General features: G+C 45.0%; 1 protein-coding gene across 1 annotated transcript in view; it reads left to right on the forward strand.

The window, feature by feature from the left end:
• The window catches only part of ANO2 (anoctamin 2), a 151,395-nt gene that overhangs the window by 87,200 nt on the left and 39,095 nt on the right, over nt 1–25,100 (forward strand). The window contains exons 15-17 of the mRNA XM_087722261.1: nt 15,212–15,286; nt 17,724–17,925; nt 22,018–22,129. Coding sequence (XP_087578387.1) covers nt 15,212–15,286; nt 17,724–17,925; nt 22,018–22,129 — 389 coding nt within the window. The remainder of the gene's footprint in view (nt 1–15,211; nt 15,287–17,723; nt 17,926–22,017; nt 22,130–25,100) is intronic.

Here is a 25,100-nt window from a genome sequence, read left to right on the forward strand (position 1 = left end):
TATGATCATTCACTATAAAAGTGTTTTTTTTTAATGAAGTTCTCAGCAAGAGTAGCAAAATGCTTGGTGGCTCTGTCTTTCGAGGATTGTAATCATTCAAGATGTTATCTAGTTTGGGTAATGAAACATCTGAAATAAAAAAAGGAAGCTTGGATGACACCAGGGGCCCCACAGTCCTCTTCCTCCTCCTCCTCTCCACAAACCCTCCTCCCTTCCAGCACTGATGATGCTACCTAGTTTGGGTAATGAAACATCTGCAAGGAAACAACCAAGCTCAAAGAGCATCAAGGACTCCACAGTCGTCGTCTTCTTCTTCTTCTTCTTCTTCTTCTTCTTCTTCTTCTTCTTCTTCTTCTTCTTCTTCTTCTTCTTCTTCTTCTTCTTCTTCCTCCTCCTCCTCCTTTTCCTCCTCCTCTTCCTTCCCAATCCCCCCTCCCCCTTCTTCCTCTTCCTCCTCCTCCTCCTCCTCCTCCTCCTCCTCCTCCTCCTCCTCCTCCTCCTCCTCCTCCTCTTCTTCTTCTTCTTCTTCTTCTTCTTCTTCTTCTTCTTCTTCTTCTTCTTCTTTCTCCTCCTCCTCCTCCTCCATCATTCCACAAACCCTACTCCCTTCCAGCACTGATGATGCTACCTAGTTTGGGTAATGAAACATCTGCAAGAAAACAACCAAGCTCAGAGAACATCAAGGACGCCACAATCATCATCTTCTTCTTCTTCTTCTTCTTCTTCTTCTTCTTCTTCTTCTTCTTCTTCTTCTTCTTCTTCTTCTTCTACTTCTACTTCTACTTCTACTTCTACTTCTACTTCTACTTCTTCTTCTTCTTCTTTCTCCTCCTCCTCCTCCTCCTCCATCATTCCACAAACCCTACTCCCTTCCAGCACTGATGATGCTACCTAGTTTGGGTAATGAAACATCTGCAAGAAAACAACCAAGCTCAGAGAACATCAAGGACGCCACAATCATCATCATCATCTTCTTCTTCTTCTTCTTCTTCTTCTTCTTCTTCTTCTTCTTCTTCTTCTTCCTTCTACTTCTACTTCTACTTCTACTTCTTCTTCTTCTTCTTTCTCCTCCTCCTCCTCCTCCTCCATCATTCCACAAACCCTACTCCCTTCCAGCACTGATGATGCTACCTAGTTTGGGTAATGAAACATCTGCAAGAAAACAACCAAGCTCAGAGAACATCAAGGACGCCACAATCATCATCTTCTTCTTCTTCTTCTTCTTCTTCTTCTTCTTCTTCTTCTTCTTCTTCTTCTACTTCTACTTCTACTTCTTCTTCTTCTTCTTTCTCCTCCTCCTCCTCCTCCTCCTCCATCATTCCACAAACCCTACTCCCTTCCAGCACTGATGATGCTACCTAGTTTGGGTAATGAAACATTTGCAAGAAAACAACCAAGCTCAGAGAACATCAAGGACTCCACAATCATCTTCTTCTTCTTCTTCTTCTTCTTCTTCTTCTTCTTCTTCTTCTTCTTCTTCTTCTTCTTCTTCTTCTTCTTCTTCTTCTTCTTCTTCTTCCTTTTCCTCCTCCTATTCCTTCCCAATCCTCCCTCCCCCTTCTTCCTCTTCCTCCTCCTCCTCCTCCTCTTCTTCTTCTTCTTCTTCTTCTTCTTCTTCTTCTTCTTCTTCTTCTTCTTCTTCTTCTTCTTCTTCTTTCTCCTCCTCCTCCTCCTCCATCATTCCACAAACCCTACTCCCTTCCAGCACTGATGATGCTACCTAGTTGGGTAATGAAACATCTGAAAGAAAACAAGCAAGCTGACCCTACTCCCTTCCATCATGGATGATGCTACCTAGCTTGGGTAATGAAACATCTGCAAGGAAACAAGCCAGCTCAGAGAGCACCAAGGACCCCTCTCTTATTCTGTACATAGAAAACCCCTGAAAAGCTGCGATCGGATCTGTGATAGACTAACCCATGTGCCTTTTGCGAGATCCACCCCTTGGCTGCTGACTTAAAATCCCAAAGGTGGTTTTATTTGGAAAACAAGGGATGGATTTGGAATTCCCAAAGGCCGTATGCATAATTGCTTCCCTCTGACCATCTGGACAGAAAAGTCAAGGCCAGGAATAAGAATCTCAGAGAATTTATGAATTATGTTTATCCGAAGGAAGATTAAATCCCAAAACAAGAAATGCTTCATTGTCAGATGAAAAGCCTACAATCCTCATGCAATTATTATTATATTATTCAGAAGGGAGGGGGCAAAAGAAAACAGGATCAGTTCATAGTTTGGAGAAGTTTAGTTGTCATGAGATCTAATTCTCAAGTTACTTTCCAACCCACCCACCCCCAACCTCCCAAATTAAGGTACAGCTGATAGTGAAAACATATTTACCATATACAAAATAGGACATAGCATTATCCTCAGGGGAACGTTGACTTTTTTTTTTTTAAAAAAAAGAAGTTTTATTCCCAGAAAAGGACATCAAGTGATCATAAGAATGAAGTGGGCAATGGAAGCCAAGCTCAGTGGTCACTTGGAAGCCCTTCCCAATAGCACGTGTGCTTTGAAATGACCCCAAAATGTGAATAGGCTTCAGGCCGCTTTGTATATGTTAGGAGCGCTCCAACTGGATGAAAATTTAAGACAGCGATCCAAATTTGTCTATGTCATTTTGATGATCCAGGTAGGTGTGGCTGCAGCTAGAATTGTAGGGCAGAAAAATACTGCTTAAAGACCGTTTTTTCAGAAGGATGGGCAAAAAACCAATTTGTATCTCAAGGAATACATTGGAATGGAGTGGAGTGGGGTGGATGGGATGGGATAGTTTAGGATAGGTTAGGATAGGTTAGGATAGGTTAGGATAGGTTAGGATAGGTTAGGATAGGTTAGGATAGGTTAGGATAGGTTAGGATAGGTTAGGATAGGTTAGGATAGGTTAGGATAGGTTAGGATAGGTTAGGATAGGTTAGGATAGGTTAGGATAGGTTAGGATAGGTTAGGATAGGTTAGGATAGGTTAGGATAGGTTAGGATAGGATAGAATAGAATAGAATAGAATATATGGAGTGGGGTGGGATGGAATGGAATAGAATAGAATAGAATAGAACGGAGCGGAGAGGAGCAGAGGTGAACAGAACAGAGTATATGGATTGGAGTGGGGTGGGATGGAATGGAATGGAATAGAATAGAATAGAATAGAAATGTTGGAAGGCAATAGCAATAGCAATAGCAGTAGACTTATATACCGCTTCATAGGCCTTTCAGGCCTCTCTAAGCGGTTTACAGAGAGTCAGCATATTGCCCCCAACAATCTGGGTCCTCATTTTACCCACCTCGGAAGGATGGAAGGCTGAGTCAACCCTGAGCCGGTGAGATTTGAACCGCTGACCTGCTGATCTAGCAGTAGCCTGCAGTGCTGCATTTAACCACTGCGCCACCTTGGGACCTTGGAGGTCTTCTAGTCCAACCCCCTGCTCAAGCAGGAAACCCTATGCCATTTCATACAAAGGGTTGTCCAATCACTTCTATAAAACCTCCAGTGATGGAGCATTCACAACTTCTGGAGGCAACTTCTGTTCCACTGATTAATTGTTCTAACTGTCAGGAAATTTATCCTTAGTTCTAATTTGCTTCTCTCCTTGATTAGTTTCCACCCATTGCTTCTTGTTCTACCCTCAGGAGCTTTGGAGAGTAGCTTGATTCCCTCTTCTTTGTGGCAACCCCTGAGATATTGGAACACTGCTATCATGTCTCCCCTGGTCCTTCTTTTCATTAAACTAGACATACTCAGTTCCTGCAACCGTTCTTCATATGTTTTAGCCTCCAGTCCCCTCATCATCTTTGTTGCTCTTCTCTGCACTCTTTCTAGAGTCTCCACATCTTTTCTACATTGTGGTGACCAAAACTGGAAGCCGTATTCCAGGTGTGGCCTTACCAGGGCCTTATAAAGTGGCATTAACGCTTCACGTGACCTTGATTCTATTCCTAAAATTCAGGCAGTGTTCAACTTACAGCCTCCCATTTAGAGACCATTCAAAGCTACAATGCCACTGAAATGAATGACACACGGCCGTAGCAGCATCCCCAGTCACCTGATCAAGGTTCGAATGCTTATCAGCTGATTCATATTTATGACGGTTGCAGTGTCTTGGGGGGGTCGTCCTTTGGTCCCTTTTCTGCGACAAGCAAATCCACTGGGGAAACCAGATTCATTTTGCAACAACAAGTTGACAATTGGGACCAGAGAGATTGTTAAATGGGGCAACTCTCACTTAAGGACTGCCTTGTTTAGCCGCAGAAATGTGGGTCTTAGGTCGAGTACCGCCTGTATATCATTCAGAATCTATGCATTTATTTTTTGGCAAGAGGTCGCTTTCGCATGATGATCTCAATCGTTCTGGATTTGCCCTATTTTTTTTGCATCGCATACGCAGCTGATTCCACGATGCCTCAGCGCCAGATGGCCTGGAGAGATTTTCACAGTCCGTGCCTGATTCCAGGGGTTTTAGAGGCCCTGGTGCCTGCAGTGATGTATTCACCGAGTCCTTATATGGCCTTGCAAGTAACCCGGATATCATGAAGGCAGGGCCCTTGATGCTTTCTGAGCTTGCTTGTTTTCTTGCAGACATTTCATTACCCTAACTAGGTAGCATCATCAGTGCTAGAAGGGAGTAGGGTTTGTGGAATGATGAAGGAGGAGGAGAGGAGGAAGAGGGGGAGGAGGAGGAAGAGGAGGAATATGGGATCCTTGGTGATCTCTGAGCTTGCTTGTTTTCTTGCAGACATTTCATTGCCCTAACTAGCTAACATCATCAGTGCTAGAAGGGAGTAGGGTTTGTGGAATGATGAAGGAGGAGGAGAGGAGGAGGAGGAGGAGGAGGAGGAGGAGGAGGAGGAGGAGGAGGAAGAGGAGGAGGAGGAGGACGGTGGGGTTCTTGGTGCTCTCTGAGCTTCCTTGTTTTCTTGCAGACATTTCATTACCCTAACTAGGTAGCATCATCAGTGCTAGAAGGGAGTAGGGTATGTGGAATGATGAAGGAGGAGGAGAGGAGGAGGAGGAGGAGGAGGAGGAGGAGGAGGAGGAGGAGGAGGAAGAGGAAGAGGAGGAGGAGGAGGAGGACTGTGGGGTCCTTGGTGCTCTCTGAGCTTCCTTGTTTTCTTGCAGACATTTCATTACCCTAACTAGGTAGCATCATCAGTGCTAGAAGGGAGTAGGGTTTGTGGAATGATGAAGGAGGAGGAGAGGAGGAGGAGGAGGAGGAGGAGGAGGAGGAGGAAGAGGAAGAGGAGGAGGAGGACTGTGGGGTCCTTGATGCTCTCTGAGCTTCCTTGTTTTCTTGCAGACATTTCATTACCCTAACTAGGTAGCATCATCAGTGCTAGAAGGGAGTAGGGTATGTGGAATGATGAAGGAGGAGGAGAGGAGGAAGAGGAGGAGGAGGAGGAGGAGGAGGAGGAGGAGGAGGAGGAGGAGGACGACGACGACTGTGGGGTCCTTGGTGCTCTCTGAACTTCCTTGTTTTCTTGCAGACATTTCATTACCCTAACTAGCTAACATCATCAGTGCTAGAAGGGAGTAGGTTTGTGGAATGATGAAGGAGTAGTAGTAGTAGTAGTAGTAGTAGTAGTAGTAGTAGTAGTAGGAGGAGGAGGAGGAGGAGGAGGAGGAGGAGGAGGAGGAGGACGACGACGACTGTGGGGTCCTTGGTGCTCTCTGAACTTCCTTGTTTTCTTGCAGACATTTCATTACCCTAACATCATCAGTGTTAAAAGGGAGTAGGGTTAGGGTTAGGGTTAGTCTTTCAGGGTAACGTTGATAAGCACCCACCTTTATCTCCCTTGAAACGCTGCCAGAGACCTCATTGCCAAATTAGCTTTACAAGGACAAACTTAGCACAGAGTCAAACAGAGCTTGTCAGAGCTTGAACCGACTAGATGAACTAATTGCTTCCTGCAAAAGCTCACCTCCCGTTCACTCCTCTTTTATGTCTTATGGGAGGGGCCAATCATCTCCAAGCCTTACTCCCGAGTCACTCTTTTTTTTCTCAATTGTTCTTGCTTCTTAGCAGCTCTGCGCATGTGCACACTGGGAACAGGCTCACACTGTTCTTCTGCCTCACTGATGTCAGACTCCAGAGGCAACACATAATTCCCTTCTCTGCCTCCGATGCAGAGCCCTCATCTGAGCCTTCCAGAGACTCCAGGACTGGCCCATGTTCCTCCCCAACTTACTCACAGGCCGTTGGAGGACCACAACAGAGTTTTTATACAGAGCCAACAACATTAGATAGGATGTTATAAGGGACAGATGAAAAATGGATGACAAAAATATATAATTATCTCTGGTTTCTTCCTTAACCTTCTGCTATACAATATTCGATTTATGAAAGGCCATCGGAATAAAGTACTGGGGGGGGGGGGAAACGGGGAAGAAAGATCCTGACACTAATCTGAGAAATAGGTTTTTTTTCCCCTTCTTTTAAAGATGAGAATCCCAATTAATCCGAGGGGGCCTTGGTTCATGATGAAAGATAGATGCATAAGTGATTTTAAAGGAGTGGGTCTCTTTGAATGTATGGAATTCCTGCGAATTCCTCCTTACTTTGTTCTCTTTCCAGGCCCTGAACAATTGCCTAATGCATTTTCCCTTCTGAAAAGCTATTTGCCAGGCCTCCCTAAAAAACTCTTACTATTACTTTGTGCTGTAAGAAACACCCGGGGATCTGTTTTTTTTTTTTAATTGAAAATTTTGAAAAAAAAACTTTTACAAATATTTACCTCCCTCCCCCTACCCTCCCCCCAACCCCCCCCCCAACCTTCCCCCCCCCAGCTTCCCAGAACCCATACAGGGTATAAATCTTTAACAAAGATATTCTAAGATAAACTTTAAAAAAAATAGTATCCTCTATCATTTGAGCTTTAACTCCTCTTTGCTAGGCTAACTCTAAACAGATTATATCACTCCTTGTTTCTTCAGTCATAAACTATCTGAAATTTCTTAGTCCCATATTTATTTTGAGTATAGTCAATCCATCTTCTCCACTCCAGTTTATATCTCTCATTTGAGTGATCCTTGAGCTATGCTGATATTTTAGCCATCTCTGCTAAGTTCGTTACTTTTAATGTCCATTCTTGAATAGTAGGCAAATCTTCCTTCTTCCAGTATTGCGCCACCAACAGTCTTGCTGCGGTTATTAAATGCAAAATCAGATTAGTCTCTACAACTGTGCAATCAGTAATTATACCTAACAAGAATAACTGAGGGGTAAACTTTATCCTTTTTAAAGAACATTTTGCATAATCCACCATATTTTTATCCAAAATGCTTTCACCTTTTTACAAGTCCACCATATATGATAGTATGTAGCATCGAGACAATCACATCTCCAGCATTTAGGTTGAAAATTCGGATGCATAGAGGCCAGTTTGAAACACCCAGGGATCTGTTGTTGTTCTGCTCTTACGACTAATCGGGGGCTTTTTGCTTTTAATGAACAGGGCAAAATATTGCTTTCCCTACAGCTCGTCAGAGTAGCATCAAGAGGAACTGAGATATTACATTTCTTTTATTTATTTTTTTAAAAAGTATTTTAAAGAAGACAACCCTCAAGATCCAAAAAAGATCTTGACAGATTTGAACACTAGACAAATTGCAGTGTCCTGAGATCACGTTGACCCCTTTTGTGTGTGTGGGGGGGGGGGGGGGTTAAAGGCCTCCATTCTTTGTCGCTCAGCCTTCTTTATGGTCCAACTTTCACAGCCACCCGTTGATGTCTCTGCTTTTTAGTGGCTACCTTTAGAACAGGTAAATGAATATCAAGAAGTGGAGCGCTGTCCAATTCAAACAATGCTTTATTTCTCTAGGAAATTGTTGTGAGAGGTTTGCAGGAAGTTCTCAATATGAACGCTGAAACTCGGCGAGGGGGCAAAATCTCGCAAACCCGTGTTCCTTTTCCGATTCACATTTCGACAACGTTAAATCTTCCTCTCCGTGTCGAGCATCCAAGGGAGGGCGTATTCTACCATTAATGAGAGCCTTATTAAAGTCTAGCTGCAGATGTGCTTTTTATTCTTGATGACATCATCGTTCCAGAGTGCTCTCTCTCTCCCCCCCCCCTTTCATTTTTTTTTTCCCCCTTGAAGAGCAATTTGTGGATAAAATATTGCTGGGTGCTTAAGATCCTCAGCAGAGGTTCCTCCAGAGGTTAATGGTTCCTCTTGGCGATGTCTTATGCAACTCCTAACGACATAGGAAATTGAAAGGAGGCATTTAAAATGAAGGCTGTTAACCCAGTGCTCCCGTTATGTAGACAAGATTGAGTGCTGTGGTTAGAGGAAATTGAAAGACTGCAACTGGGGGGGGGGGATGGTATTGCTTCAACATGTCATACAAGGTGCCCTGATAGGACTTTCACAGCCACTGGTATGCTGTGTGAATTTGCTTCCTGACGGGCTATCTGGAGAAAGGCAATAGCAACAGCACTTAGAATTATATACCACTTTATAGTGCTTTACAGCCCTCTCTAAGCAGTTTACGGAGTCAGGTGTTGTTTCTAGCCTGATCTTTATTGCCCTGCTTACAGAAACTGCCTCTCCAGTTAACCCTTATTACATTGTAACCGCTAAGGCAAACTGCCCATCGACATGAGTGACGTTGAGTTGGCCATGCCCAACCAGTCACACGACCAACGAGCAGTGGTGGGATTCAGCCGGTTCGCACCTATTCAGGAGAACCGGTTGTTAACTTTCTAAGCAGCTCGGAGAACCGGTTGTTGGAAGAAATCTCCTTTTGTTTTTTTCCCACTTTACAGGGCTAATCCTGTAAGGAAGGCAGGGAAGAAACATTCTGGTGTTGTTTCTAGCCTCATCTCTATTGCCCTGCTTACAGAAACTGCCTCTCCGGTTAACCACATCACTGAAAATTACATTGTAACAGCTAAGCTGAAGCACCCATCAACCTGAGTGACGTTGAGTTGGCCACGCCCACCCAGTCACATGACCACCGAGCCATGCCTACCCAGCTGGTCATTAGGGCAGAGAACTGGTTGTTAAATTATTGGAACCCCACCACTGCCAACGAGCCACACCTACCCAGCTGGTCATTAGGGCAGAGAACCGGTGGTTAAATTATTTGAATCCCACCACTGATTGCCCCCAATAATCAGGGTCTTCAATTTACTGACCTGGGAAGGATGGAAGGCTGAGTCAACCTTGAGTTCCATCAGGATTGAATTCCAGGCTGCAGGCAGAGTTAGCCTGCAATACTACCCTCCCACCACTGGGCCACCAGTATTGAAGGTCCTCTACATATTGATGGCATGGCACTCCGAACAATCATCTCAACTTCTCTTCCCATTTGATTCTACAGCAAGGCCTTTATCATAAGCACCAGCCAGCGGGCATGGAAAATCCTCAAAATATTCGACGACCCCCTCCTGGAGTTCTGGAAAGTTCTCCTTGAGTTATTGAACTCTGTAGCAGGACGGAAGGACCTTGTTTTTGTTTTTTCATCCCTCTAGTAATTTCTCATTACCAAATAACACCTGGAGGGAAATGAGGTCCCTGACATAGCAGGAGAACAAGTTCTTTCCCAGGCCTGAGGCTACCCATCAGCTCTGATGGGAATTCCTGCTGGCAGAAGGAAGCCAAGAACAGAATGTCCTCTCTGCAAGAAATAGAGTGGCAGAAGTTAGTTTCCCAGAGTGAAACACAGAGGCCAGTTCTCATGAAATGATAACTTTTCACCCTCTTCCTGGGAACTGCTCTGGCCGGGGACCCTGAAGGAAGGAGAGTGCCATCAAACCCCTCAGCCAATCAAAGGCTATGTCTACTGTAGAACGGAGTTGGAAGGGACCTTGGAGCAGTGGTGAAATTCAATTTTTTTTTACTGCCGGTTCTCTGGGAGTGGCTTGGTGGGCATGACAAAGGAAGGATACTGCAAAATCTCTGTTCCACCCCACTCTGCGACCAGTCAGAGGTGGTTTTTGCCGCTTCCCCGAGCTACTCAAACGTTCCACTACCGGTTCTCCAGAACCTGTCAGAACCTGCTGAACTTCACCCCTGTCTTGGAAGTCTTCTAGTCTAACCCTCTGCTTAGGCAGGAAACCATATAGCCGGGATGGCGAACTTATGGCTCGCGTGCAACAGGTGGCATGCGGTGGCTTTTGTCAGTGCCTGCGACAAATGGCACCGCATGTCAGCTGGTAGCCATTTTCCCCCTCCCCAGGCTCCAGAGGCTTTATAGGAGCCTGGGGAGGGCGAAAACAGCATCCCCAACTCCCCTGGAGGCCCTCCGGAGACTTCAGGAGCTTCCCTGAAGCCTCCGAAGTGCAAGAAATTGGCTCTACGGGCAAACCGGAAGTTCGGGACAGACTTCCGGTTTGCTCATAGAGCCGGTTTTAGCCCTCCGGAGCCTTCAGGGGCCTTCCAGAGGCTTCCAGAGGACCCAGATTGGTGGGGGGCAATTTGCTGACTCTGTAAATTGCTTAGAGAGGGCTGTAACGCACTGTAAAGCAGTATATAAGTGCTACCGCTACCTCTGCCATGGTGGCACAGTAGTTAGAATGCAGAATTTCAGGCTAACTTGGCCCACAACCTGGAGTTCGATCCTGACCAACTCAAGGTTGACTCAGCCTTCCATCCTTCTGAGGTGGGTAAAATGAGGACCTGGATTGTTGGAGGTAATACTCTGGCTCTGTAATCCACTAAGAGAGGGCTGTAAAAGCACTGTGAAGAATAGAATAGAATTCTATTCTATTAGCCAAGTATGATTGGATACACAAGGAATTTGTCTTTGGTGCATATGCTCCGTGGCACGACAAAACTGCGGTCCACTAAAGCGCGCCCGATTAAACTGCGTCGCTGACATCATCAGCAGTGCGATAACAGCGACCGCGGAGAAAAAAGGGCACTTTAAAAAGCGCTTTGAAAGCAAGCCGATTCAAGTTAAGGTAAGGGTTAGGTTTAGGGTTAGGTTAAGGGTTAGGATTAGGTTTAGGTTTAGGTTTAGGTTAAGGGTTAGGTTTAGGGTTAGGGTTAGGGTTAGGGTTAGGTTAAGGGTTAGGTTTAGGGTTAGGTTTAGGGTTAGGTTTAGGGTTAGGTTTAGGGGGGTTAGGTTTAGGTGTTAATTTTAGCTTTAGCGTTCACAGCGTGCTTTTTTCATCGCACTGTGATGATGTCAAGTACGCGGTTTCGTCGAGCGCGCTTTAGTCGAACACGGTTTTCTGGTGGAACCCATATGCTCTCACTGTATATAAATAGACAAGATACAAGAGGTATATTATTCTAAGTGCTATTGCTATTAAGGCACCAAGACTTTAGGCCTGGACTGAAAACAAAGTTCCTCTCAAATGAAGCCACTTCAGGGTTCAGTGCAATGACATATCTCCAAACTATCCCAATTAAATCGGGGGGCCCTGGTGCTTTGTAGTTGCCTGGATTAATTATTTAAAAAAATCCAAGTCCAGGGAAATTTGTACGAGAGGAAGGCAGAGTAACTTCATCCTCCACGTGTCTCCGCGGGGAATACAGCATTCCGAGACGGAGTGGAATCCCGAATACAGTTCCAGCCGTTCCGAATCTCCTCCTTTCCAAAATTCAGAACAAATCGTTCATTTTCTTGGACAAACAAAGAACCTGCTCCTTCTCGGGTTTTCCAGAATTTGATCGAGTTCATCTGTGACGAGCAAAATGTTATGAAATAATAAAGTGTTCAAGAACAACACATATTTTTCCCCATAACAATAATGAGGAGGATACACATTTTAGGAAAATTAATTTAAAAGTTTCCAGATGCCCTATTTGTTCAGTTAATTAGACATCAGCGAAGCTACATTAGCACGGCAGGAGGCTATTGGCATTTTCAAGCAAGCTTTGAGGGGAATGAAGCTTGGGCCTTATGTAGAAGTCTTGTTCTCGATGCTCGGGGGGGGGGGAGGTGATTGTAAAAATTGGGGTAAGGTTAGGGGAAGGGAGCAGGGCCTGGAAGTGGAGTGAGGTTAGGGGAGGGGAAGGTCTCCAATTGTCTCCAGCCCACAGTGGCAATTACAGCCATTGCGTTTCCAGTGGTCCTTCCAGAAGATGATGTTCAAAAATTTGAGTTCCCCCTACCGGAGCTGATAATAGTAATAGCGATAGCACTTAAACTTCTATACCGCTTCATAGTGCTTTTACAGCCCTCTCTAAGCAGTTTACAGAGTCAACATATTGGTCCTCAACATTCTGAGTCCTCGTTTTACCCATCTCGGAAGGATGGAAGGTTGAGTCAGCCTTGAGCTGACCAGGATCAAACTGCTGGCAGTGGGCAGAGTCATTCTGCAATACTGCTTTCTAACTACTGCGGCACACCATAGATGATAGATAACAATAGCACTTAGACTTATATACCACTTCACAGTGCTTTTACAGCCCTCTCTAAGCGGTTTACCGAGTCAGCCTCTTGCCCCCAACAATTTGGGTCCACATTTTACTCACCTCGGAAGGATGGAAGGCTGAGTCAACCTTAAGCCTGGTGAGATTTGAACTGCCAAACTGCAGCTAGAAGTCAGCTGAAGTAGCCTGCAGTGTTGCACTCTTAACTACTGCACCACCTAGTATCCCTGGCCTGCTCTCGAGTTGCCATAGGAAAGGGGATATGGGAAACCAATGAAAGAGCACAGCAGTAAAAGACAGATGCGCATTCCAGACTTATGTCTCTCAAAACTGTATCCCAGGGTTACTTACAGTAGCCCAGAGGGGAGTGACCTCTACAACCTGCAGAATTGCCCCATTGGTGAATGTGATTGATGACACACACCGCTGAGGAGAGTGAGGAAACAAGGACATAATTGGGGGTGTAAATTACATGGTGTCAGAGCTGGCTTCACTTGGGTATGCACCGACATGAAGCTCCTAATAAATAACTGGATTTCTTTTGAAGCTTGGCTTGAGGGTCATGATTTAATTAGGGCATCTGTGGGAACCCTGACATCTTATTTAACAATGTGGGAATCCATAAATATGAACTCCGTGTTTGTGGCTCCCATGCATTACTCAAAAATCCATGCTTTCTCAACTTTGAGAGGCATGGAGCTTGCCCCATTACCGCTATGGTGCTCTGTGTGCAGTGTTGAGATAAAAGGAATGTAGAGAGAAGCATATGTGTTGAACACAATGGGCTCTTCTGAGCCCATTGAGCAGTGCTGGTGCAGTGGTTAGAATGCAGTACTGCAGGCAATTTCAGCTCACTGCCAGGAGTTTGATTCTGAGCAGCTCAAGGTTGACTCAGCCTCCTATCCTTCCAAGATCGATGGTTGTAGGAAATAGACTAACTTGGTAAACCGCTTGGAGAGGGCTGTAAAAGCACTGTGAAGCGGTGTATAAGTCTAAGTGCTATTGCTATCTAAGCTGCGCAGTGGCTAGAATGCAGTATTGCAGGCAAACTCTTGTCGACTGCCAGTAGTTCGATTCTGACCAGCTCAAAGTTGACTCAGCCTCCCCTCCTTCCAAGGTCAGTAAAATGAAGACCCAGATTGTTGGGGGCAATATGCCAACATTGTAAACCGCTTAGAGAGGGCTATAAAGCATTGTGAAGCAATACATAAGCGCTATTTCTATTGCTCTTCTGCCAACGGTAGCTCAAAGCATCAATCTTCAAATGCAGTCTTGGCTACTTTGACCAGATCATCAAAGCCCCTTTCCTTTTAATGTGCTTTGGGGCACATTAATCACTTCTCCTGCTGGCTACTTTCCAGCAAATGTTGGGTGTGATTAAGCCACACAATTAAGCAGAGGCAAGGTCTTGTAAGAATTGATTTATCGTCTCGTGATAAATCCATATTCTGCTTCCCTCCACAATAGATTCCATCATGGCAGAGATGGTATACTCTTTACTGTTTGTTTGTTCATTTAACTGTTTTTATTTTATTTTAAAGTGTTCTATGGGAAATTTAGGGGACATGGTGGCCCAGTGCCTAAGACGCTGAGCTTGTCGATCAGAAATGTCAGAAGTTTGGCGGATCGAATCCCTAGCGCCGCATAACGGAGTGAGCTCCCATTACTTGTCCCAGCTTCTGCCAACCTAGCAGTTCGAAAGCACGTAAAACATGCAAGTAGAAAAATAGGAACCACCTTTGGTGGGAAGGTAACAGCGTTCCGTGCACCATTTGCTATCGATAATATATAGATTATCGATAGCAAATGGTGTTTGGGAGATTCCTGTAATGATACCCGCCAAATAACTTTTGATTGATGCCGCTTTGGACTAAATTACTGCTGTCTTGTTTAAAAACACTGAATTATCAACAATAGAAGAAATTATTTGTAGCTCGGAGTTGAACTGTGGGGTCCCTGTGGCTTCTGAGCTTGGTGGCTTTCTTGCAGACATTTCATTACCAAACTCGGTGACAACATCAGTGCTAGAAGGAAGTGGGGTTTGCTCTTATTTTTACATACTGGGGCCTTGCCCTGTCATTTTCGCTGAGAGTGTCCTTGGCAGTCCCTTGATTAATTATCATTTTAAGTATTACGGCTCGTCACATAGTCAGCCAGATGTTCAGACTGGATTTGGCATTTTTGTCTACCTATTGAGTCCTTCCTGGGATAGGGCAGAAGGGGATGTTTGACGGTGTTAACAGATATCATCACAGGACGTTAAGCTGTTCCAAGCAAAGCTGCCTTCTGCAATTGACTGATGGGCAATGTGTCAATACCGATGGTGTTCAAGTGGTGCTCCAGTTGTTTTAGGATTGCACTCAAAGTGCCTATTACTATTGGCCCTGCCTTTGCTTTCTTATTATTATACCAGCCGAAAACTCGGCGTTGCCCAACTATTTATTTATAGGGGGAAATGTCCGTACCAAATGTAATTTCTAATGTTGGATTTTCCTCCTTACCAGAAGGAGCCCCCTAGTGAAATATTGTGAAGCCATTACCATGGAACTCCACTGCACTGTACAGTAGAAGCCATTTTACAGCAGTACAGTAGAAATCATTTTAAGGCACAACAGGCTGTATCTTAACAGAACACACACCCTGAGGGGTGTTAGGAGTGTCTTACCCCCGCAGTATTTGTTTCCAGAGTGTAAGTCATCTGTTTACCAGGTTTGGTTGAAATTACTCAAGGCATTCCAGAGTTATGCTGGAACATACATACACATACATACATACATACATACAGCCATTTTTATATAGAGATTATTATTATTGATTATTGCCTAAGTGTCTTTTTGCTTATTTAGAAAGTACAGTTTTGCAGCTTCCATTTTCAACCTTCTGTCTTGCTTCAGGAGGAAGAGGAAAAACTCACCTGGAGAGACCGCACCCCTGGCTACCTGGTGAACTGTGCTTCCATCTTGTTCATGGTAACTCCCCTCGTCTTCTTTTCCTTGAGAGGCTCATAGGAAACATGCACTGACACCTTCACGTTTCCTCCAACTGTCCTTTCCCGCATAAATCTCCCACCTGAAGCACCCCTCTCAGGGAGATAGATTGCTTTGGCATTCCTCCCAGCCCCTGTCAGCCAAATATCCAAAGTATGACTTAATCTCTGGTGCAGAGTTTGACATTTGATCAATAAAGCGTGATTGATAGATTGAAGTATTTGGAACGGGCCAGCAAGGCCCATATTAAGTTCTGTGTGTCAGCTGGTGATAATGGCTTCCTGGGTGTCTTAGATGAGATGGTTCCTGGCAGCTTATCCCATAGATGTTGGTGGGGGGTTGAATAAGAGAGGAGAACTGTGAGATCATTACACAACGGACATGAATTTGGTGCAATGGCATCCTTGTACATAGTGAGCCATCGCGGCATAGTGAGCTAATCAGCTGGGACTCCGGAAGCAGAGAATAGATGGGGGCGCGGCCAGCCAGGGGTGGTATTTGCCGGTTCTCCGAACTACCCAAAATTCCCGCTACCGGTTCTCCAGAACCGGTCAGAATGTGCTGAATTTCACCTCTGCTCTGCCAGACGAAATGGAGCTCGGGCAGGCTGTGCGAGCTACTTTGGGCCGGTCCACTGTTTCCAGGGCAGACCCGCGGTCCATATTTAAGCACCCCATGGGTGGGATCTGGCCCGCAGGGCTTGAGTTTGACACGCCTGGTCTAACAGAAGAGCTTTTCTCTGCAAGCCAAGTCCCTCTCACCTCCGTTGTCATTTCCAAGCTGGTTTCAATCCTCGGTCACTCCTTTTTCCCTCTTGCCAAGCTTCTATGCACACGTTGCCTCCTTAAAAGTGTCATTTTGCTCCACTTCGCCTTACCTGAGTTTGCAATTACTGAGAATAAAAATGATGGACGCCCTCTGAAAGTCATACATGTGATAGTTTTAAGCGGGGCTTAAAAATAAGAAATGCTCCAGGTGTATTTATCTTGCAGTCTCCTCATGGATGGCGTTGAATAAGCAGAAGGAGATTTGTTGAAGTTATGGGAACCTTTATCTTTAGACCAATAGGGGAGTGAGGGCTATAAATTATATTCTCACACAAAATGCCCTGGTGTGAACATAAACAGCTCCCTTCTGCTTCTGCTTCCGCCCAAATATTATGGCAAGATTAAGAGGGTAGGTTTCTGGCTGATTGATTATATTACCATTAATCCAAAGAAAACAATCTGTTCTTTTCACTTTTGGGAGCTTGAATAAATACTTTTAAATCACCTGGACAGCCATTAGTAGCCTCAAGATTGTGCATGGTAAAAGACACGGCCTCTTGAACAAACCTTAACCAGCCAGAGTACCGTATTTTTCAGGGTATAAGACACACCTTTTCAGGGGTGGGTTTCAACCGGTTCGCGGCGGTCCCCGCGAACCGGTTGGTCGGCGAACCCGGAAGTAAGTAACTTCCGGGAACGGAGAAGGGCCCACCCGCCCGCCCACGCTCCTTACCCGGTTTTGACAAGTTCTGCGCTTCCACGCATGCGCAGGACGCATACAGCGCCTGCGCAATCCTCCAGGAGCAGCTGGAGCATCGCACAGACGTTAGTACGCATGCGTGCACTGCGCGCGTGCACGAGGACGCCGCCGGCCCCGTTCCAACTGAACCAGTTGGAACGGGACGAGAAACCCACCCCTGCAGCTTTTTCACCCCCAAAAAGAGGGTGAAAATCTGGGTGCGTCTTTATACACTGAATACAGCCATTTTGGGCCTCCCTAAACCCCTCGCATCCTGTTTTTCGCACAAATGGACATGCAGAGAGTTTGGGAGGCCTGCAAAGTGCTCCTGGGGGCTGGGGAGGGCAAAAAAGAGGGGAAAACAGGCCCGTTTTTCACGAAAACAGGCCTATTTTCAGCAAAAAAAAAATGAGGCATGCAGAGGGTTAGCGAGGACTGTAGAGTGATCCTGGGGGCTGGGGAGGGCAAAAATGAGTGAAAATGAGCCCATTTTTCACAAAATGGGGGTGTTTTTGCCCTCCCAAGCCCCCAGGAGCACTTTCAAACTCTGCATGTCCTGTTTTTTTTTGCAAAAAAAGTGGGTCTGTTTTTTGCTCCTCCCCAGCCCCCAGGAGCATTCTACAGTGTTGTCAACACTGGTCTGTATCCTATGAATATTATGGTAGCAAGCAGAAATTTGTAATCAGCTAGCTAATAAATCGGTACCTTTCTGTAGTGCACCTAAAAGGCACTCTAGCAAGAAATAATTTCCTATCCCTGACGAATTCGAGAAGCTGCTAAATTGATCATGGAATCTTCCAGTAGTAATGTTTTTCCCCCCCTCTTTCTTTAACCCCATCTCGCGCTCTACTGCATTCCATAAGGACATCCACGCACGCGCATCATTCTATTCGTGTCGTCTTTCTTTTTCCAGATTTCACTGACTTTTTCCATCGTCTTTGGTGTGATTGCATACCGGATAACCTTAGCAGCCGCGCTCTCCATGAGCACCAAAGGGTCATCCAAGTCGAATGTGAGAGTCACGGTGACAGCCACAGCAGTCATCATAAACCTCGTGGTGATTCTAATCCTGGATGAGATTTATGGAGTTGTTGCCAAAAAATTGACCGAAATGGGTAATCTTACTTTGTTTTTTTTTCCCCCTGGACATAAGCAACTTATCATAAGTAAACTTTTTCTTTCCAGGATGCTGTTTTTCACCTGATATATCCTTTGTCCGGTTCCACCACAAATGCGCGAACAACAAAAGCGCGCCTGACTAAACCGCGGTGACAAAACCATGCTGACAAAACCGCGCGACGAATGAGCGACGAATTAGCCCTGAAGCGCGCCGACAAAAGTGCGCCGACAGAAGCGCGCTGTAACGTAACCCTAAACCTAACCCTAAACCTAACCCTAAACCTAACCCTAAACCTAACCCTAACCCTAACCCTAACCCTAACCCTAACCCTAACCCTAACCCTAACCCTAACCCTAACCCTAAACCTAAACCTAACCCTAAACCTAACCCTAAACCTTACCTTAACTTAAATCGCGCTTCTGTCTGCGCGCTGTTGTCTGCGCGCTGTTGTCGGCGTGCTTTTGACATCGCGGTTTTAGCACCGCGGTTTTGTCGGCGCGCTTATGACGTTCACGCTTTTGTCGGGTCACGCCTTTGTCCGCTTACTAAGTTCTTGATTATCTTTTGTTGCCTGCAAAGACTCAGACAGTGAGGAGGCTGGGGAGGAATATGGGCCAGTCTGGGGAAGGCTCTGATGCGCCAGAGGCAGAGATGGGGCCAGGGCCGTCCGACAGTTATCAGCTGCCGCTTCTTTCGCGGCCGCCACTAAGAAAAAGGGTGCGGTAGCTAGGATTTGTGGAAGCGGCCTCCCGCGAGGCCATTCTGCATGGATGGCAGTTGCATATGGGGCATGCCCCCCCTTTCCCCCCAGGAAACGGCGGGGACCAGCTGTGCATGTGTTTAAATATTTTAGGGGAGAGCTTATTTTGGGGGAGGGCTATTTTAGCTGATGTGCTCAAAAGCCCAATTGGGCTTATTATCCAGGGAGGTCTTATTTTCAGGGAAACAGGGTACCTTTAGTGAAGCTACTTGTGACTATGAGCAAGAAGAGAGAAATGGGCAAACACGATTTGATAAATTAGCTGAAGACCTTCATCTGACAGTAAATTAATGATACCTAACACGAGAAAAACAAATAATCCTTCTTTATTAAGATGTTTCTGCAATTTTGTATATTTTACTCCATGGGTTCTGCAAAGGGGAAGTTTTAAGTAGAGGAAAACAAATAATTATTCCTTATTAAGATGTTTCTACAATTTTGTAAATTTTACTCCATGGGTTCTGCAAAGGGGAAGTTTTAAATAGAGAAAAACAAATAATTCTTCCTTATTAAGATGTTTCTACAATTTTGTAAATTTTACTCCATGGGTTCTGTAAAGAGGAAGTTTTAAATAGAGTAATTTATACTTAGTTTATACATAGTAATTTATACGTAGTTTTTTTTTGTAATGAAATCACTCTTTTTTTAAAAAAAATCACATTTTACTTCTGCTGAAGAGGATATGCAGTTTTTGCCTAGCCTGTTTCCGACACCCACGATATGAAAATTCTTCAAAAAATAATGTCGAGAGTGGGGTTTAATGTTATTATTAAATATTTGTGGCTAACTCTTAAATTAAAGGCTGTTGCAACGCGCCGTTAAATTATTTCTTTAAAAACCTATCATTTGTGTATATGTTTGGAACGCTTTTGGGAGAAAATGATGACATCATTTCCCAATCACGCTTTAATAAGCATGAAAATAGAATTTCTTTTCTTTTGTTTCCCCAAGAAGCAGTTCGTGACAATGTACTTTGGCTCATGTAGACCCCCATAGAAGACTAGATCTTGGTGATTAGCTTAGAGTGAACAGAAGGGAAGGAATCATTTCAGCTTCTCCCAATCTCCTCTGGCCCAACCTATGAAAAGGAGGAGGAAGGCTGATCTAAGCTGCTTCACCCCATGGTGTCCTTATCAGTCTTCCCTAATGCATTCATTCTGCCATATTTTCTTATTCTTTCCTCTCTTTGTTGTTTCTTTTCATTCTTCCACTAATGGAATTTTCACTCTAGAAACCTGGATCATAGAATTCCATAGAAAACTATAAAACCATAAAATCAAAATTGTGGAATCGTAGAATCTTAGTATCATAGAATCACAAAATAACAGACTCACAATCATGGAACCACGGAACCACAAAACCATAAAGCCATAAAGCCATAAAATCAGAATCGTGGAATCATAGAATCTTAGAGTCATAGAATCACCGAATCACAGAAACACAGAATCATAGAATCATAGAATCATGGAACCACAGAACCATGGAATCATGGAATCATAGTCATAGAATCAGAAACATAGAATCATGGAATTATAGAATCACAGAATGATAGAATCATGGAACCACAGAATCATGGAATCAGTCATAGAATCAGAGAAACATAGAATCATGGAATCCTAAAATCCTAGAATCACAGAATCATGGAATCATGGAATCACAGAATCATGGAACCATGGAACCATGGAACCATGAAACTATGGAGCCACAGAATCATGGAATCATAGTCACAGAATCATAGAATCATGGAATCATGGAATCATGGAATCATGGAATCACAGAATCATGGAACCACAGAATCATGGAACCACAGAGCCACGGAACGATGGAATCATAGTCATAGAATCAGAGAAACATAGGATCATGGAATCATAGAATCATAGTTGGAAGGGAACTATGAAAAAGTTCCTCCACATCTGAAAAAATGCTCTGATAGTAAGGAGTTAGTTTGAGGGAGAAAAGGGGGTAAGATAGGAGAGGCTTCTGTGGGGCAAGCCTGAGGGAAAGAAGGGGATAAAAGAGAATCAATGGGGCCAGCCTGAGGGAGAGAAGGGGATAGGGTAGGAGAGGCTTCTGTGGGGCCAACCTGAGGGAGAGAAGGGGAGAGGAGAGGCTTCTGTGAGGCAAGCCTGAGGGAGAGAAGGGGATAAAAGAAGAACAATGGGGCCAGTCTGAGGGAGAGAATGGGAGAGGAGAGGAGAGACTTCTGTGAGGCCAACCTGAGGGAGAGAAGGGGAGAGGAGGAGAGGCTTCTGTGGGGATAACCTGAGGGAGAGAAGGGGATAGGATAGGAGAGGCTTCTGTGGGGCCAACCTGAGGGAGAGAAGGGGAGAGGAGAGGCTTCTGTGAGGCAAGCCTGAGGGAGAGAAGGGGATAAAAGAGGAACAATGGGGCCAGTCTGAGGGAGAGAATGGGAGAGGAGGAGAGGCTTCTGTGGGGATAACCTGAGGGAGAGAAGGGGAGAAGAAGGAAGAGGCCTCTGTGGGGCAAGCCTGAGGGAGAGTGAGGGATAAAAGAGGACCAATGGGGCCAGCCTGAGGAAGAAAAGGGGATAATAGCAGTAGACTTATATACCACTTCATAGGCCTTTCAGGCCTCTCTAAGCGGTTTACAGAGAGTCAGCATATTGCCCCCAACAATCTGGGTCCTCATTTTACCCACCTCGGAAGGATGGAAGGCTGAGTCAACCCTGAGCCGGTGAGATTTGAACCGCTGACCTGCTGATCTAGCAGTAGCCTGCAGTGCTGCATTTAACCACTGCACCACCTTGGCTCTTGGGATAAGATAGGAGAGGCCTCTGTGGGGCAAGCCTGAGGGAGAGAAGGGGATAAAAGAGGAACAATGGGGCCAGTCTGAGGGAGAGAACTGAGGGAGAGAAGTGTCGATTTATCAAGCCCAATCACATAGTTTTGTAGCGGAGCACAGGTATCCAGCTAGTACTGTAATAAAGGCGGGAAATAATACAATAAAATAAAATAATAATTTAAAAATAAAATAATAAAACAAAACAAAATAAATGTTTCATTTGTGCAAATTAAGTTTGGAGCCAGCAATTAATCTCGTATGGCTTATAAAGCACGTGCCATGTCTTGTTGGAGGCTGGCATCGAGACGCTGTCATTCCCTGCAAAATCTTTTTTTTTTTCAGAATAAAATGAAATTAGGACCCCTTGAATGGAAGCGTACGGCTTGGCTGAGTCAGAGTATGACTTTTCGAAATCCAGACTGTATATTTTCCTGGAAACTGCAAAACTATAACTGCTTTGCTTGTCTCGCTGGCGTGAGTGATGCTTAACAAGTGTTCTTTCCTTCATGTTTTCTACATTTGCAGAGGTCCCCAAAACAGAGAAAACATTTGAGGAGAGGTTAATTCTGAAGGCTTTCCTGCTGAAGTTTGTAAATTCTTATGCGCCCATTTTTTACGTGGCTTTTTTTAAAGGGAGGTAAGTTGGATCAGCTCTATAAGCATTTGCTTTTAATACCTGGCCTCACTTTGGCTTGTTATTGTGGTGATAGCTTGGCTTGTTATTGTGGTGATAGTTTTACTACACAATACCCTCAGGGTTATAGGTTTTTAATTGCATTTATAGTATAAAGGTAAAGGTAAAGGTTCCCCTCACACATATGTGCTAGTCGTTCCCGACTCTAGGGGGCGGTGCTCATCTCCGTTTCAAAGCCGAAGAGCCAGCGCTGTCCGAAGAGGTCTCCGTGGTCATGTGGCCAGCATGGCTAAATGCCAAAGGCGCACGGAATGCTGTTACCATCCCACCAACAGTGGTTCCTACTTTTCTACTTGCATTTTTACATGCTTTTGAACTGCTAGGTTGGCAGAAGCTGGGACAAGTAGCGGGAACTCACTCCGTTACATAGCAATAGCAGTTAGACTTATATACCGCTTCATAGGGCTTTCAGCCCTCTCTAAGCGGTTTACAGAGTCAGCATATCACCCCCACAGTCTGGGTCCTCTTTTTACCCACCTCGGAAGGATGGAAGGCTGAGTCAACCCTGAGCCGGTGAGATTTGAACCGCTGAACTGCTGAACTAGCAGTCAGCTGAAGTGGCCTGCAGTACTGCACTCTACCCACTGCGCCACCCCTACCTACATGGCGGTAGGGATTCGAACTGCCGACCTTTCTGATTGACAAGGTGAGAGTTTTAGCCACTGAGCCACCGTGTCCCTATTTATAGTATAGGTAGTCACAAATGAGCCCAAATTCTCCATTGCTAAGGAAAGACAGTTGTTAAGGGAGCTTTGCTCAATTCTAAGGCCTTTTCCCCCCACAGGTGTTAAGCAAATCACTGCAGTTGTTAAGTCATTCGTATGGTCGCTAAGCAAATCTGGTTTCCCCCATTGACATCATTTGTCAGAAACCAGCTGGGAAAGTCATAGAAAGGGATGACCTGACAGGCAGTTGTCAAAAATACAGGCACCTGATTTTTGATCGAATGGCCGTGAGGAGTGGTCACGATCTTAAGTGACAAAGCTGGCTGGGTGATCTTGGGCCAGTCCCAGTGGTGGGATTCCAAATCTTTCCCTACCAGCTCTATGAAAGTGTGCTTTGAGAGTGCTTTGCGCGCACACGCAGCACTCAAAGACTTCCCTCGGTGTCAGTGTTGGTGAGCTGAGCTGTTTTTTTAGCTCAGCTACCGTGCGAATCAGCTGAGGTAAAAAAAAACCAAGGGAATATGGGACAGGGAAGGGCGGGGCCAACCAGAGGTTGTATTTGCCGGTTCTCCGAACTACTCAAAATTTCCACTACCGAACGAGGGTGAGATAATACGGAAGATACAGATAGAGCCGAGGTGGCGCAGTGGTTAAATGCAGCACTGGTTACTTCAGCTGACTGCAGTTCGGCTGTTCAAATCTCACCGGCTCAGGGTTGACTCAGCCTTCCATCCTTCCGAGGTGGGTAAAATGAGAACCCGGATTGTTGTTGGGGGCAATTTGCTGACTCTGTAAAACCGCTTAGAGAGGGCTGAAAGCCCTATGAAGCGGTATATAAGTCTAACTGCTATTGCTATTTCTATCTTAGAATGTGCAGAGATGGATAAATTCACCAAGGAAATTCACAGAAAGGAGGAAACTGAATACTATTTAATTTGGGAAAAATGGTATAAAATGGCTAGATGATAGAAACCGTAAATAAGAATCTGGGAAATATAGTTTGCATTATAGAAGAAGTAGGAATTAGTGACAAGAAGGTAGGAAAAGTAGGATTTACAGCAGTAGAAAAAGTTATTTATTAGTAGAAGAGCAATAAAGTCTGTCTGATACAAATGATCAAACATAGATAAGCGGAAGAGTAAGAAATATTAGGATGATAAGTGTAAAAAATGTATAAAGATGGATTGAGAGGGGAAAAAAATGTTTGTAAAGATGTACCGATAGATATCTGCTGTAAGAAGGAATGGGAAGTTCCAATGTTATTTGTAAATGTGTATAAGTGTTTATAACAGTGGTAGTCAACCTGGTCCCTACCGCCCACTAGTGGGCGTTCCAGCTTTCATGGTGGGCGGTAGGGGTTTTTTACAATACTGAAGCACTTTCCTTTTAAAAAAAATTTAATTGACTTATTAAAAAATGTCATAGCATTATCTAAAAACATTTTCATTAGGTTTTCATAAAATCACCATTACTGTGGAACCGGTGGGTGGTTAGAAAATTTTACTACTAACAGAGACTAACAAAAGTGGGCGGTAGGTATAAAAAGGTTGACTACCCCTGGTTTATAATATAAAAATTAAAAAAATAATTCCACTACCGAGTGCCCAAACCACTCCGAACTGTCTGTATCCTTCTCTCAGCCCTAGGAAGGAGGCAATGGCAAACATCTTGCCAAGATAGTCTATGAATCGGACCCAACTGGACCACGGGGGTGGGGGGGCTCAAATTGCAAGGTGGCGCAGAGCCAAGGTGGCGCAGTGGTTAAATGCAGCACTGCAGGCCACTTCAGCTGACTGCAGTTCTGCAGTTCGGCTGTTCAAATCTCACCGGCTCAAGGTTGACTCAGCCTTCCATCCTTCCGAGGTGGGTAAAATGAGGACCCGGATTGTTGTTGGGGGCAATTTGCTGACTCTGTAAAACCGCTTAGAGAGGGCTGAAAGCCCTATGAAGCGGTATATAAGTCTAACTGCTATTGCTATTGCAAGGCTTAACAGTGTCAGTCAAACAGATGTTTGCCTATCCTGATGTTTCTTTCCCAAAGTGTCCGGTGGGGCAGGGGATGGGGAAGAGACAAGGAAAAGGAGTCACACGCTTGGAGGAACTGCAGTTCAGCCCCAGGCGAATACTGTTTACTGGGAGGAGGAGAGGGGGAATCATCTTGGATCCATCCTAGCCCGCCGGGGGATCAGAGAAACGTTTCTCTTTCCATCCGCCAGATTCCTGGCATCGCCTTCCTAAGGACATGAAAC

Source organism: Thamnophis sirtalis, unplaced genomic scaffold (assembly GCF_051295495.1).
Source record: "Thamnophis sirtalis isolate CommonGarterSnake01/CBP01778 unplaced genomic scaffold, rThaSir2_p1.2 scaffold_9, whole genome shotgun sequence".
In the NCBI taxonomy this organism is placed as follows: Eukaryota; Metazoa; Chordata; class Lepidosauria; order Squamata; family Natricidae; genus Thamnophis; species Thamnophis sirtalis.